The sequence below is a fragment of the Grus americana genome, chromosome Z (genome assembly GCF_028858705.1).
Source record: "Grus americana isolate bGruAme1 chromosome Z, bGruAme1.mat, whole genome shotgun sequence".
In the NCBI taxonomy this organism is placed as follows: Eukaryota; Metazoa; Chordata; class Aves; order Gruiformes; family Gruidae; genus Grus; species Grus americana.
The window spans coordinates 87,241,933-87,258,690 of NC_072891.1; the positions used below are offsets into that span (position 1 = coordinate 87,241,933).

Genomic DNA, 16,758 nt, shown 5'->3' on the forward strand with positions numbered 1-16,758 from the left:
GTGCCAGCAGGGACCCAAGTCTCCTGGGCCAGCCACGCTCTCATTAAGATTTGCCGCTAGCCGTGGCGGTGTTCGGCAAGTATGTGACGTGCATGCTGTTATTGTATGCTTGGCTTGTCAGCCTGCAGCTTTCTGACACTCACTTATGTCACTCTTTATTCAGAGAGGAAGAAGCTTTTGATAATTTGACAAGACAAGCTCTTAAACGATCTAGGTCATGGCCTTCACTGTCTGTGATTGTGAACATATTTCCTGAAAGCCCTGTCACTCATCACAGCTACATTTTCTCCCGGGGAGCCGCAGGCCCGTCCCGGTCTCCTGTCAGCGCGTGCATTTTGGTTATTCATACGCCAAATACAGTAGCGGGGTTTTTCCTTCCCTTTTGCAAATGCTCGCATGTTAGCGAGGCTAATCCTCTCCCCCGCGCCGCGCTCCCAGCAGGGCTGCCGTCGAGGGCCCTCTCGGCGCAAGGCAGACGACCGGCCAAGGGGAGCGGAAAGGAGGAAAGGCCGCTTAGTGCTGTTTTTGTGTTTGCTCATTGTTGTGGAAATATGAGAACTGGTGGCAAGGGCCTTGTCTATTGAGCACTCGAGTCCTGGTCTGCTGTCAGGGGCTGTTTGAGATTGAGTGTTTTATTTTCTTTGATGTTCACGTTTGAGAATAGGGAAGTGGGAATTAAACAACAGATGCATTAAGCCGTTGTTCTGGTAAAACAATAATTAGCACCTGATAAAATTCAATACGGGTCAAAATGCGCAGTATCCACCCTTGATTCATCTGGTGTGGCAACCCTAGCTGCATCAGGCTCGGGTATGAATAATCACCCGTCCAAATTAACTGAATGCAGGCCACAGCAAAACCAGCACAGATTTGGGAAAATTAATTGCCTGGCGCTTGTGCCCGCGGATGTAGGTGAAAGTGTGGGAAGCACACCTCGCCTGCGCTTTCTGCAGCCGTACCGCGGCGGCACTGCTCTTAAGTGTAGGCACCTTTTGTGCTGGTACATTTAAACGCTGGTAAGGTCAGAGCACTGGGGCAGGAAATAAATGCAATTTTATTTTAATGTAGTTCATCACACTGCCATCGTACTTGTATACCGCAAGGGCTTTTCTTTAAATGAGGGCCATTCATGGTTAAGTACTTTTAAATAAATAAGAAAAATCGTAGGTTCGGCGGTTGTTGTATTTGGTTATGCTCTCTTCCATAGCAAACCTCTTTGCTTCATTTGAGAAGCCAGTATTCAGTAGTAATTGTTAATTATATTTTTTGTCATTCTGTGATAGAAGATACAGACAATAACTCTGAGCTGATGCAAGGTAATAGACCTCATAGTTAAAAGCATCGCTTCTAAGAAGCTGTTGTTTAGCCAGGCATCCGTTTTCAACTATTGTATTCAACTTCTGAAGTTTGTAAGTGATCATTGTGACGATTAAAAGTATTACACTGAATCACCATCTGAATGAAGAAATATGCTTGGCCAGTTTTCCCATACCACCTTCTTCCTACCTTCCTTACGTTTTCCAACAGCCTTAAACATCCTTAAAGACGACGATGGTAAAACCTATGTCTCACTAGCTCTGCTGAGGGGCTGGGGCTGTGCCTCTTCCACTGTTTTGGTAAGAGCTGTGTCAACTGTAGTTTCCTACTCTGGATTACAGATTTTCGCTATAAGTGATGTCTTTGTGTCCAGAGTGGAAAAAAAACCCAAGCAAACTATTACGCATAAATAAATAAATAAATAAATTTATTATTAATAACAATGATGATGATTATAATAATAATAATAGCTGCTGTGTGGGTAAAGGTCATATCACAGAGTGGCATTTTGCCAGTATATGACAACTCATTGATTGCAATTTTTCAACCATATTAATCTGGGGACACTGTGGTAATCGAAAACTATCCAGAACTAATGTATAAATAACTGCCTGCTACCTTGTGCTAAACCAGCAAAAGTCTCATGTACAGTGGAAGCCTTTTACAGGTCTGAGAGAGAAGGCAAGGTCTTTGATACAACATTTTTGTACGCTCAGGAGTGTTTATATATCATGCCTCCAAATCCTGTGTAAGTTAGCGAAGGAGGAAAATCCTTTTGTTTGCACTGGAAGACAGCTCGAGTGTGTTCAAACTGTCAAATGTTGTAGCCTGTTCCTCTGTTAGAAATGTGATGTACTTCGCACATTTTCTTTATAGAAATATTAATATAAAACTCAAATATTTACATGCAGTATTTGAGTAAGAGGAGAAATGTTGAACCATTACACAGAACAGATTGTAGATTTTTCTCCAGAAAATTGTGTTACTGACGTAATGAATAATAAATAATATAATTTCCATCGCATCCAGGGAAAACATACTGTATATGCCATAGGGTGACTGTCAAAAACTTGAATTATTTTTTGAGAGATTCAGTTGCTAATATTGGTTATTGGGTGGGGTTTTTTTTAATTAACATGCTCTGTCAGAGTAAAAGAAGGCAAGAATTTAGGCATGAGCAAAAAATTTATTCAAAATCTAAAGAAATGTTAATAGTACTCATTTGCAAGTGGTCATGAGGCTTTAATGTTTGAAATTGGAGCTACGGCAAATTATGTAGAAGCCACGGAATAACTAATATTTCTTCTTAATATACTGAAAATTAATATTGGCAAATCAAATTGCTAATTGTTCCAATGGTTAAGAAGCTATTTTAGTAAAAGGGTAACTGTTCCAAACAAAAGTGCAAGACCTCCATGGAAGTCACTGTGTGCACACTCTGAAACACTAAAATGGCTAACAGACAAAGTAACACTATTTCTGTGTCTGTGCATGGCTTGGGGGTCATAGGAGAACACAGAAAAATTTTAAATATTGTAAAAATATTAAGAACCTTTGAGAAAGTAACCTCTGTCTCATTGGTCATTAACACCTTCTGATTTTGTTTAAATAAGAAGATCCACATTTTCCTCTTTCCTATCTCTTACGTATTCCTCAGGTCTATTGTGTTATTGCTGTGGTTCAAAAATCTGCTCTGTTAACATTTTTTACAATAGGCTGCACTTAGAAGTTTGTGTGCAAGTCTGGCAAGTTTAAAAAAAAAAATCAAGGAAGCCATTGTAAAAATAGAAACATTAAAGCAATCTGTTATGCTTCTTGTTTACAACTCATCTGACATTAGGCTACTGAGGATTATTACATGTAACAATTATATTTTGATTAGGATAGAGATGTGTACAAAAATACTGAAATATTTCTATTTCTACGTGAAGGGAAGGCACCTTATGATTTAATTTCCAAAACATTGTGCAAATTTAAAATGTCAGAAAATGTAGAATTTAAATTAATTTCTGTTTGTTTTGCAGTATTAATACTTACTACAGTTAAGAGCACGTTACTCTCCCAAACTTCTAACCTTCAGAGAAGAAGGGGAGAGAGAAAACTGTTACTGGCTTTCTGACAATGGCAGGGAGTGTGTTAAACCAGTGTAAAATTCAATTAAACTGTCTAGCCAGGTTTTTGAAGCTGAAATGCAGACCCTTTCAGTTAAGCTTCTTATTTTCCTGTGACCGACACCGGTGGATACTGTGTTATGCCAAAACCAACAGGCTGTAAAGCACCTTGTTTCATGCTCCTAGCTGATCAATATTTTTATTTTCCAGGCTTGCCCAGAAATATGGAGGCAGTATCACCTAACAGTAAGTAGAAACACCTTTTTTATTTTCTTCTACACCCAACCTATTTAGTCTTCTGTGAACTGCTGACCATAAAATATAGACAAGCATCTTCTGCGAGAAGATAATAAACATCTGAAGAGTTTTTCAACTGAAGAATGCAATGAAACACTGTCACTATTTTTTAAACATCTTTAGAACTTATGATTTTGTTTTAATACTGTAATCATTAAATGAGTGTCTTGCAGCGCTCTCTCCTCTCAGTGACTACATTTACACATATAAAGAGGGTTAAATTTTAAGTTGAGATGCACAGCAGAAGCAATAATCCCATCTCAGATATCCCAGATGCTGGTAATTAATCACTGTGTGTGACAAAGCTTTTTTTTTAAATGAGTAAAATAAATCTCAGCTAGAGTGGAGATGTTAATTTGAGCAAATACACCTTACAAACTTTTGCAGATAATTTCTAATTGGTAAGGATATAGCTATAACTTCTTATTTGGCCTGCATTAGTTGATGTTTAATCACTGAAACAAGAAAATAAAACTTTGTGAACCGTAGCAGTGTATTACTTAAAGTTTTTCCTCATATGTAAAATAGAGATAAAAATAAAACAAAATGCCTGTAAATTTGGCTAATATTGAAACATGGAACAATATTTAACTGGTTAAGACAATATTCAATGGATTGGTATCACAAATCTTGAATATACTCATTTATAAAATTATTATACATAAAAACAGCTTTAAAGATTAGGATTTTTGCTGTTCATCTGAATCTTTGCTGTCATTGCTATCTAGATCAACCTCATATGTATTTAGCTGTTACAGAAAATTAATCACTGCTATCCGTTCAAAACAAAGTAGAAAAGTTTGTCCACTACTTTTCTTTGTGGGTCTTTGGTGTGGGCTTTTCCTTTTGAGCATTAAATGGGATGTGCTTTATAATTTGTTGCCTCCACCTCTTTGTGGTAGTGGAATGCTCTTTTTTCTGTTTTTGCTTCTAAATTCAATGAATAGGAGAAATCTGTGCTTAAATCCTCTTGCTTGTGTTTTCTGCATAATGATTTTAAAACAAAGATCTGCTTTGGAAATCCTCCACCCTTTCTCAGCATTTACTTTTATTTTAAACAGAATTGGTATAGAATTAAAAAAAAACAAACAAACAAACAAACACAAAAAACCCCAAAAAAACATTATGAGCAAAAGGTGCATTCACTGAGTATTCTTGTTTGCTTTTTTAAAATTGCATGAAGGAAAAAGGTAAATACTGTCTTTCATTATAATCCCTAAGAACGCACGTAAAAATGATTTCTGAAATGTTTATGATATTTGGAATCTAGTAATCAGATGGGTATATTAGATGCAGTAATATGTTGGGTTCTGCTTTTTACTGAGGTATAAGATTGAATTTAATTTTACTCTTGCTTGCCATTGAAAATTCCTCAAAAAGCAAGTTGCAATCAACACTTAGAAAATGTTTATTTTTGTAAAATAATGGAGGGGAGCTTAAACCTCACCAGGTGGTTACTAGGGCAGAAATTGAGGTATCTGAGGTAGAAAATTTTATCTGTGAATTTTGTAGAAAGTCTTGGAGTTTACTCTTCGCTTAGTATAAAGCTAAGAACATTTGTCAAAACACGGTCTTGTTAGAAAATGTAGTAGTTACGAATACGACTGTTATTATTAAAAGTACCCATTTGGAAATTCTTAGTACATTTTAGGGATATTTTGAAATGTGGTCAAATATGGGCACGTAGAGAAAAATTGACATTGAGTCAGACCATAGCTTGCTGATAAATAATTTTTTATTTTGCAGTGAACTGCAAATTATCTGCAAATAATCCACATTTCTGGTATGTGGGAAATGTGTTGCACGGCTCCATTTTTTGCATGGGAAGGCTCACTTTGACTCAAAGTTACATTAGTCATCAGATTAAGCTCGGTATCTGAAAATTTGTGTGGTAAAAGACATGCTTGATATTTAAAATAAGTTATACCTCAAGAAGCTGCACTATCTGAATTGTTTAAATGTGTGAGTCCAGCTTTTATTATTGCATTTAAATATTCTCTTTTGCACCCAAACCAGAAGTAAATAGTGTTCTCACAAGAATCAAAGCTTCTATGTTAGAATAATGTATATTATGTATATATTTACAGAGTTGTAACTAAAAAATCAAGATCATTTACTCTTAAATCAGCATAGTAGTATTTCACTATAGATATTAGTTTATAATTTTCCTAGTTTAGAAGAAATATTTCTGTACAAACAGGATAACTGTTTAAAGAAAAATAATAGAAGTTTAAAAAAAAGTACTACTGCGGTTGTTGCTGTGCTGCAGAGGCTGCCTGATTATTAGCAAACAGACTAAGGCTACGGTGTGTTTTGCCTGTGTGTTAGCCATGGATGCAACCGCTAGATTTAAATTGATTTTGGTAAATTGATCACGAGCATCACACATGCAGGTACATATAAGCGCAAATAAAACAAGGCATTCAGGTTTGTAATAAAAGACTGTTTTTATAACATTGCTAACAGCCAGCCATTACAAAGTCTGTCTAAATGTTTTGCATTATATAAAGTATTCTTAGTTAATTACTGTGAATGCTTGTGAAAAACCACACAGCCTTCCACCTTTCTCTTTTGTGAAGCTTTTGGTGATTTTATTCATTATCTGGCTCTTTCCTAAGAGATGGACTGCCATCTATTGACTTCTTGTAGCCCCTGCACAGAAACGTGGATTGACTAGAACAATGACTAAATAATAAATCCTTTCTGCTGTTATGGATGGTGGTAGGTTTTTGTTTATATAGCTGTGGTGACAAATTTTGGCACATTACAAACAATTTGTTGTACGGGCAGAAATGTCTTATTCCAACCAAAATAGACTGCCAGTGCAAGAAATCTTACGAGCAGTTGAAATGGCAAAAAGGATTATAAGCGGAATATTTTAATTTGCCTTTTGATAGAAAAAAGATTATCATATTGTATTCAATGAAGCTTAAATTTAAAGGCTCTGTGATAATCAAAGCTTTATAACTGGATGAAGTTAGTTTCTTTAAACTTGTTCTTTCAACTCTGTTAACTAAAATTATTCTGCAAAAAACCAATCAAAGTCAGCAGAACAATCCAATTCCCACTGTGGTTTAAAATAATATTTAATAACCTCTTTAAGATGGTGATTTAAAACTTTTACAAATCATTTTCATTGTGCCTGCTCTCTATGTATTTCTCCTGTATCAGAAAAGGGAAATTACGTTTGTCAAAACATATTTTGGGTTTTTCTTCGTATAGGTATCTATTTGCAATAAATAGGTCAGTTTTGATACCCACTTACGTTTATCAAAGGGGTTATTATCAATTCAAATAATAACACAAGGACTTCATTGGCAGATCCAGGATAAACAATTTTGATCATAGCTTACTGCAGTGTAAATAATATGTGTAATTTTTTCACAGACGAGGCATTTGAAGGTCTTGTAAAGCTCTTAATTCTAGATTATTAGGAAGCTTAGCTTACAATTTTGTCTTTCTAAATGCCAGATGCTCCACAAACCCAGAGAAATATGGTCTGTGCTCCAAAGGACATGCCATCACATCCCCTTTTCCCACATCTTAAGGATATTGGGGGTGTTCATAGCAAGATTTTTTTGTCCTCAGCACACTTGGCTCTTCTTCGTTCCCCTTCTCTTGTCATTTTGTATTTCAGCTGTAAAGGTAGAGGCATTTATTAAGTATTTTGTAATCGAATGGAGGCCAGTTTACAGCCCTCTATTTACAAAAAAAAAAAAAAGAAGTCAGTGGAAAAACTTGTGAAATTAAGGCACTCTACGAGTTTAATTCGTTTGGTTCAGTTTTGCAGTTTATTCTTTGAGAAAAATACAGCAGCGTCCCTCTGGGTTTGATCCGCTACCCGGCTGCCTAACTGCGTGTCCAGCGGCCGCTCCAGTGGCAGCGGGTCTGGGTGCTGGAGGAGAGGGACGATCCCGCTGCGCCCCAGGCTCCAGGGTTCGGTGCAGGGTGTGCGGCGGTGCGTGCTGTGGGGCACTGCCCTTCTCCCCAGGTACGGGATCTGCCTAAGTGTTGGCAGCTCGGGGCTTCGGGCGGCGGGATCGGCGCTGGCCTGCCATGGGCACCACCGTGGAAGGAAGCTGTTTGCCTTCTGGCCCTGGACCGGCGGGTGGGACCTTGGGTCCAGACCCACTCCCGTCACGCAGGTCGGAGGTGGCTTAGCTGCTGGAGTGACCCAATGAAACTGAGGGTCGACACTGCACTGCTGTGAGCAGTCGCATTTCCACCCAACAGATGACATCACTGGAGAATAAAGAGCAGACTTATTTTCAGCACATAGTGACCCATGTTTTGCTTCAGACATGAAGCTGCACTTCTTCCGTGTGAGCCCCTCTGAAGTGTAACTCAACTCCCTTCTGCACGGTGGTACTGGTGGGGGCACCCAGATGTGCAAATGGCCATCTCGATATTCGATATAAAATGAAATCCATGCCGCCTGCACGTAGCTCTCCCTATGAGCTGCTTCATTGTTCAGAGGGCCTCATGGTGTGCAAAAAGGAACATGGCCAGTCCGGCTCAGGAATACAATAATCAAACAGGAATTAACGTTGCAAGTGTTAGTATCTTCTTCAGTAAATATCAGCAGAGTAATGAAATTCTGCCCCTAAAATGGGCAGAGCGCAGTTCTTATTTTCCTAATGTGTTTCTCAATATATATGCATATGTTAAAAAACAAATCCTGCTCGGATTAGATGTTTTCTTTCTGTGGGAATTGCTCATTTTTAATAACCTCTTCCTCTGTACTGCTCTGGCCGTAAGAACTCCTTCCCCCATCCCTTGCCTTCACCAGTCTCATTTATATTAAAGCTCCTAGGCCAAGATGGCCACCAACAGAGTTTTAGAACCATCAGAATTTTTAACTAGCAGAAGCTATCATTTAACATGCTTTTTGACAGTTTGTTAATCTTACTTTTAATCCACTTACATAAAAGAAGGTGAACCAGGAATTGGCTGTTTTGGCCTCTGTGCGTAAAAGACATGAAGGGACAATGCATCTTTTGTGTTTAAATTTTGCGCTCGGATTTCTTTGTGTGCATTATTAAAATTCCTCATGGCCTGCCACTTTTTTTCTGAAATGAAAACGTAAGCAGTGTTGCTTAAAGTCAGTTTGTGTCCTTCAAAATGTGACTTTCAGAAAGAGAAAATTTAAAATATCACTCTGGCAAAAAATATTTAAACTTGACAGAGAGATCATTTGGTTTCCTGAGGAGCTTTGTAGGTTTTGTGTGGTGAGGGAAAGGATGGGTTTAGAAGTGTTTTCAGGAGGAGATTAAGCCCGACTTCCCCGTGCGCAGGGATGGGGCTGCTGCAGTGGCTGCGAACATGGCTGCAGAGTCAGCTCCTCCGGTCCGTGCGTGACGCAAGGCTGCGGACCACAAGATCGTCGCGTTCGCGTTAAATATTTCATCGCTTGACCAGTTTCTCTCCAGGTGTTTTAAGGTTGTTTTTATTAACTCTAGTAAAACTATCACTTTGTTTATGCTATAGACGGTGTATTTTTTCATATTTTGGAATCACACAGCCAGCCCTTGTGTGTCAAGGCTTCAGTAGCCATTCGGCGGGACATTTCACCGGGAAGGCAACCCAGTATTCGTGGGGATATGAATTTACGATAAGGATGACTCTGCCTCCTGTGCATTGTGGGGAAACATGAACACCTGGAGCGTGACGGTGTACCCGCGCTTGCCCTGGAGGGAAGGGTGCCTTTTTGGTGCTTGGCTTCCTGAAAACGTCATACTCTCTGAAAATGCACACTGGCCGCTTTAGCCAGGGGAGGAGGTAGGGCAGATCTTGGGCAACGATTGGCAGATATTTTGTTTTTAAATTACCTACTTGCATTGTTCAAGCCAGTGCCCTAGTGTTTTTGCAAGTGCCGTTCTGTGACAGAGATGCTTCTGAAATGTCTGCCTGCCCTGCACGGTTGTTCTGCTGAAAATAAGTATGTTAGAGGTGGTTTGTATGCTGTCGAGAGGGTCTCTTGGATTTTGTTTTACATTCTGTTTATTTTCCCCTACTAATTATAATTTCTCCCATATTATTGTTCTTTTTCAAATTTCACATATTTTTGAGGTTATCAGAAACCTAAACCCAAAATTTGTTTCTATTGCAACAAAAGACAGTATTCTTTCTGATAGCCCTTTTTTACAGGAAATGGAATTTCAGGTCCTGAAATAAGCCTAAGTTTATGAGTACAAAGCATACGCTATAGCTTTCAGTACGAAAGCGTGCTAGATAGAGTTCTTTCCCAATTTTTACTTTAAAACTGTATTTGAAATATTACAGGAAAATAAGTAGCTTCAATAACTTTATATAAATATGTAACATCTACAAAAAATACTCTTTAGAGTTTGCCTTTTCATGAAAATGTTGGGTTCTAACTAATACCCCTGGCCAGTTAGGAGCACCAAATAATTAGGGGGGTTTTGTGTGTCATTTAAGTTGAAATAGAAAGTTCAAACTGGTTATCTGTAAAATGCCAACACGTCTTTGCGCTTGCACTTCCTTTCCTGGAAAAGAGTGACGGTATCTTGGTACCACTTTACCGTAGAGGACAGGTCGCTGGTTGCTGTCTGTTCTTATAGCCCAGTGTTGCGGTCGTTACCACAGGTCAGCGTCTGGCTGGAGCAGAAAGCTGCAGACTCTTGCACGGACGTTTAGGGTGGGCTACGTAACCTTCCAGCGGCACGGTCATCAGCTGCCACGTACCTTCTTCACGTAAGCAGGGTAGAAAGCATGCCTGCTTTCACTGACGTTTATCTGTCTCATGCTTGTCCCCACCTGCCTCCCCAGAAAATAAAAGGTGCTTTTAAATTTAGGGTTAAAGACTGGTTGCATCTTAACTAGAAATTGCATTTTGATGTGTTTCTGGAAGCAGTCGGGGACTGGAGGATGAGATAGAAATCTTGGCTGGCTGAAACCAGTAATTTCCATTTCTCTGATTTTGGGGTTCCAAATAACCTCCTCTAAATGTTTTGTCTTCGAGAAGTGGCATCCTTCAGAGAATCCCTGACTTCAATATGCATGTTACCGTTATTTAAGGAACTCCATGTTATCTGCAAAAGCAATACCTTTTGACCCTGCCTTTAAATGGGAAAAGGAGAAGAGGAGGAGGGAGTGGACATTAAAAGGGGATGAAAATTAGTATATTTTAATATTTTGAATGTTTAAATCTGTGGTTAGCTAACTCCTGCATGCCCAGGAAGCTATTTGTGCAGTGTGTGACATTTTTCAAGTCCCATGCCAGCAGCAATCCCGGTGGCAAGATGTGCTCAGGACTGGAGAAGAGGGGGAGAGCGGCTCCCTCCCACACAAACTTGTGGGCAGGAATTGCTCTGTTCTCAGCATACAAACTGCCACCTTTGCCCAACAGTCACCAAAAATGTTGTGATACCTATTTTTGTGGTGCACCAAAACTGTTGGATAGGTGGTTAATTACACAGAAAACGGGATAATCATGGTAAGATTCATTGCTGAAATGTCTCCCCATCGTATACATGACTGCACTTCTTTTAAGCGGAAGGATTAAGATGATCTTTTCTTTAATGCTTATGGATTCAGTAAAAATTTTCACTTCTCTTTCCTTTAGTTCGAAAAGGCAAACTTATATGATCATTTAAATAATTTTTACTATTTCAGGTGTTAACCATCTAAATAAGGAAAATAGAATTTTCAAGCTAGAATGAGATTTCCCATGCATTTTAAAAACAGGCTTTTATTTGAGGAAAATAAAATATTTCTGTGCCCTCTTTCTGCAGTAAATTCTGCGTATGAATATTTGTATTAAAGTTCCTATGTTCCTGAAAATCATTCCTCTGGACTTGATACGAAGGTGGGGTTTTTTAGTTTTGTTAGAGTCAGTTTCAAAATTCCATAGGAAACAAAATACCTGTGATTTACCAAACATTTCAAAACACATAAAAATTACACTGTCATGTAGGTAACATAAAATGGTGCATTTTTGTATTGCAAAGTGCAAAAAATGTGAAATGTCAGTAGAGAGCAAATCTCCATGAACTGTTTGCACATATATCCTAACTAGGGGCAGCATTTTGCTTGTCAGATGTCCACTCAGTAGCTGCTAGTAAGTTATGCGCTTTAGTAGTACTGAAACTGTTGCGTTTTATCATACAAATACTTTGCATGTTAAAACATCACAGGTATTTAGCAACAGCAGTCTATGGAGCTCTGCGCTGGTGGCAGCATATCTGATAGTCCACGTCGTTGCCAGAGCTGCTAGTTCATCTTGTCAATGATCCATACGTTAGGAGCAGCCAGGAGCTCAGACTGGTTAGACAGTAACTTTCTCAAGTTATGCTTGATCATGTTAATAATCTACGGATTAGGATTCCCTAAAAGTATTCACGGATTTAATTCTGAGAGGGTCTATCATGTCAATAATATTAATACATCTTGTTAGGTCCTGTCATGTGAATAGAAAAGTTACTGTCCCTGTGACAGAATTATCCTGATTTCAATTTCATATTTTGAAAAACCAAGCATAAAGGGAATTAAAAGGAACCAAAGGCCCAAATGAAGTGGTAAGCAGTGTAGAGCCGTATGCCGTAAGTAGGTGCTATTTTACCGCGGTACTGGAGCAGTCTCGGAGCAGTGGGTGATTTGCATGATACATGCATATATGCTATAGCACCCATGTATGGCAAAGGAAGACGCCATCCCTCAGAATTTTTGGCTTCAGGGGAGTGAAGTTAGGTCTTCGGTTTTAACTTGTTTTTGAATGTCAATTTTGGATTAAGTTAACGTTTGACAAACATACTCCAACAGCCATAAATGTGACTCTGAAACAGGCATAAACAGCCACCCCCTTACTTCACTGGTCCTGGCAGCACCAGAACAGACCATGATGCTGCTGCCTTGGCTGGTCTTCTCACCGCTGGCAGAGGCTGATAAACTTTTACTTGCTGCTTCGTTAGGTGTTTTACCCTGTAGCCCGATCCACCTCTGCCCTGGCAGGGCCCCTTTTGCTGGTGCCTCCTCCTTGCCTCCGCAGCGCAGACAGTGCTGCACCGATGCTGCCCTGCGTGGCACGGCTGCGCCGTGGGCAGGGGCACGGCAGAGGCTTTGGCTCTCCAGAGATGGGAGGGGGAAAGGCGCTTACAGGCAGAGGTACTATTTTTACAGCACACCAGGTGATATATTTGCAAGAAATGGACGGTCACTGCCTGGGTTCAAAGTTTCTCAGAGTCAGCATCGAGTCTAAAAGCTGCTTGTCTTTTTTTTTAACTCCCCTCAAACTTACTGTTTCTCTGCCTGCAGTAACTACTTGTGTTGTAGCTAACAGAAGGTACTTTCATGTTGTTTCTTGACAATGCAGTTAATTCTTTTTCTAAAGTGTATTTGCAACTTCCTTCAGCATTTAAAAATCGAGTGTTGAGTGTCTGTGCACGAGCATACACAAACACTGAAGGATTCCTGTGGACTGTGCGATAACCCTGAAATATCTTCTGCTTTAAAATTAATTGCACCGGATTTGCACATGATATCCAGTTTCTGTCTGACTTATTTTGATGGCAGATGAGACCCTGGTTAAATTAATTCTGCTTTTCTCATGATGGTGGTGTGAGGAGGGAAGGAGAGGGAAAATAATAGCACTGTGATACTCAAAAGTTGGTTTGGAGAAAACAGTTTTGATCAATGGCATATTTATGTGATGTGAGAAATGAGAAATCTGAAATCTTTTGATCCATTTTTAGATGCTGTAGACTATTCAAAAAGTCCCAAGTCATATTAAAGTAAAAACACTTTATGGAATTGAGACTCATTTAAAAAAATAGATGTGCAAAAAGGACACGGAAAAACATTTTTGTGTTAATGGCTGTATATCAGCTGTCAGACATTTCTTCAAGGGCATATTCTGGATGAATGTCACTTGTTATAAAGCTAGGTAAAAATAATTACGGTATTACTGAATGTATATGATGCTCTTAAATGGAGAATACATGAAAAATTATGAGGAAACTGAGAAACATTAACATGCACAATTAATGTGTTGATAATGCAAGGAAAATATTTCTATAAAATTGTCCGTCAGTAAAGGACGGTACAGACTGAAGCCTAGCTGCTAGGAAGTTTAAAGAAAAAAGCTTGAATTATTGTTCAGTTAGAATGTGCCCCGGATGAAAACGCACTTACAACACACTGATGCACAACTCTTCTGGCATCTCTTATCTGCCAGCAGCGCTATAATTTTTATGTGTTTACTTCAATTTTAGCTGTGATCAGAAATCACCTCAAAGTAAATATCTATTAAGAATGCTCCCCAAGAAAGTTATTTCAAATGTAGTGCTTCCTCCTTTTGCATCTGATGAGAGGTGATTAGTAGATGACATAAAGGTTAAAGAGAGAGAGAAAGGAAGCTGTAAATCATCTAGAATGACAGTAAAAATTAAAACCTTGGGGTTTGTTGGGCTCCCCAGTGTATTAGCTAATAAATATAACCATGCTTTAGTTCTGTTCATCTTCTGATTTTACAGGCTTTGCAAATGTTTGTGTTCAGATTAATGTATAAATGTATGTGTAAGTATGCATACGCTTAGTGCGGCGAGTGTATGTGCATATAGTGCCTGCCCGCGCACACTCTCTGTGCACGTATGCCTGGGCGCGTATGTAACAGCGTTTGGCGAATCTCCTAATAAAGATTCAAATAAAATATACGTGTCCCCATGCACGAGTCTCCTCCTCCTCCACCTCCTCCTCCTCCTCCTTCCCAGCGCCCACCTCCCCCACCCCACTTCAAAGCTTGTGGTCCTTTTTCCATCCTTGTACTAAAAGGTTTCTTTGTAAGCCAGGCCATTTGTCCATCATTGTTTGGGGTCCAAACAGTGGTAAAATACCCTGTCACCGATCCAGAGTGCTGTGAATGGCAGCTTCTCTCCGGACAATTGGCGGTGGTGCCGAAAAATATTCCTGAGAGGATTATTTAACCTTTCAATTTAGGGGGCACAAAGCCTGGCTGATTAATGAACTTTCTGATGGGCGCTGATAAGCGGATCTATTTCTTTATTTCCTCTAGAAGTGATTCCTTCTCCTGTCCCATATTACTATAATCTTAAACATAAAATGTGGCAAATAGATTAAAAAACAGCACTAAAGAGTTTATCTGGCTGGCAAACTGAAGGAGCTAAATTAAAATTGGTAATGAAAGCAGTGGCTGAGCCCTGTATATGGTTTTTAAATGCGCTGTGTATTTTGAAGAGACTTATTCTCCAGCTTGCCTGGTAATGACTGCTTTTGGTGCACAGTCCGGGGCTGGCTTCTGTTATCCCCCCAAAAAAATGAGTTGTGTTATCTGGATGACTGCAGACACATATGCATCCCCCTTTCTCACTGCATGGGCAGACAAGGTCGATAGCATTACAAGGTATTTGTGGCAGTGCTTGTTTCAGTTTTCAGAGCTGCCAGTTTTCAGCCAGATTTGAATTACAAAAGAAGAAGCTGGCATGAAAATTGAAAGGGTTTATCGGCTAGTCTGAAGCCTCATAGCACATTGCTTATTTATGCAGTCCATTTGCACCAGGAAATGTAAAAAGGAAATACATTTTAAAAATAAGGTCATAAAGACCCAGATATGTTTAAGATGGCAAATAAAATATAGATACCTATAATATCTTTCCAGGAAACGATTTCACTTAATGTTGCACATTACTTCAGAGGAGCATTTATGTTGCTGTCATAAATTTGTGCATTTGTGTCACTGTATAGATAGTCTCTGGGGATTAAGAAGGAAGTGTTTGCTAACTTACTTTAAAATTAAAATAGAAGAAAGATAGGTTTGTAGTTTGAGAGCTACATCAGAAATAGTTGAAGTTTAATGCAGCGTCCTATTTAAATAACGTTCTGCATTCCATGTAAAATTAGCCATGGACGACTGGATAGATGCCACCATCTTTGGAGAAAATTGGGATGCCTTTTAAACCATGAAGATTTTGAGGCATTCAAGGATTGTATTGTTGTTATCCTTACTATCTTGCATATATTCATTTTCTCTATGAGCTTGAGATTTTTTGTCCATTTTTCAGAAGAGACCTTTTGAATTAATATTTTATTTTTTCCTCTGCTTGTAACAATATCGAAAGATTACATTCATTTCTTTTAAATATATAATATTGTAGTTTTTGTCGCTTCCTGTAACATTTTCAAACAGTCGGCTATAGATGCTATTTGCATCTATTTAAAATGCATTATATAAATGTCTTATTTCTGCAGAAAACAACCCCTTCACTGTGGACTGAACAAGTTAAATTCCTTCTTCTGGGAAAGGCTCTAGTTTTGCAGACTGTGCAATCAAAAAATAAAATTTTGTCCATCGTTTTGTAATTTAATATGTATAGTGTACTTTAAAAAAAAAAAAAAAAAACCAAACCTAAAAGTTCAGATCACTGTTTTCTTGGTTATTTTGCTGTGTTTTGTCGATACCCAAAAGGGTGGAAAGAATGTTATAAGCACATTCAGTAAACTCAGTTAAAAGGTGTAGTTTGTGGAAAGATACTCAGGGGTGACCTCCACAACCCCTGTTGGAAGAGCAAGTTTTTTTAGATGGCTGAAAAAAATGAAGAAATAAAATTTGGTAAAGAAATTATTACATTTGTAATTGTTTGGAGTTCGGGGGGATTTAAAAGTCAAAATACTAAATTTGTATGTATGTTTCTCATTTATTAGCATGCATCACACTCGGTATGTTTCTGTCATGAATTTTCATAAGGATTTTTACTACGTAGCGTGTGTGTGACTTAATGATGCAATCACCTGATAGACTACGAAGACTCCAAAGGAGACGTTACGGTCTGTTGTGTACATAATACTTGTTTCAAAAATCTGCCTAATTAAGGAATTACCCAATGGAATGCAAGTCTACTGGGTGCATGACATGGTTAAAGAAAATAACAACAACAAAACCCCTTAGTATAATTACAATATTACATGATATCCTATATTGGCAATTTTAAATATAAGGGAATGATGCTAACCTGCCATTGTTTCAGCTGGTATACAAGTAGATTATGGTAATTTCTAAAGG

General features: G+C 38.7%; 1 protein-coding gene across 2 annotated transcripts in view; it reads left to right on the top strand.

Annotated features, from left to right (window-relative positions):
* The window catches only part of ZCCHC7 (zinc finger CCHC-type containing 7), a 115,996-nt gene that overhangs the window by 88,436 nt on the left and 10,802 nt on the right, over positions 1-16,758 (top strand). For both annotated transcript variants that reach the window (XM_054810661.1, XM_054810662.1), the window contains exon 8: positions 3,639-3,674. In XM_054810661.1, coding sequence (XP_054666636.1) covers positions 3,639-3,674 — 36 coding nt within the window. The remainder of the gene's footprint in view (positions 1-3,638; positions 3,675-16,758) is intronic.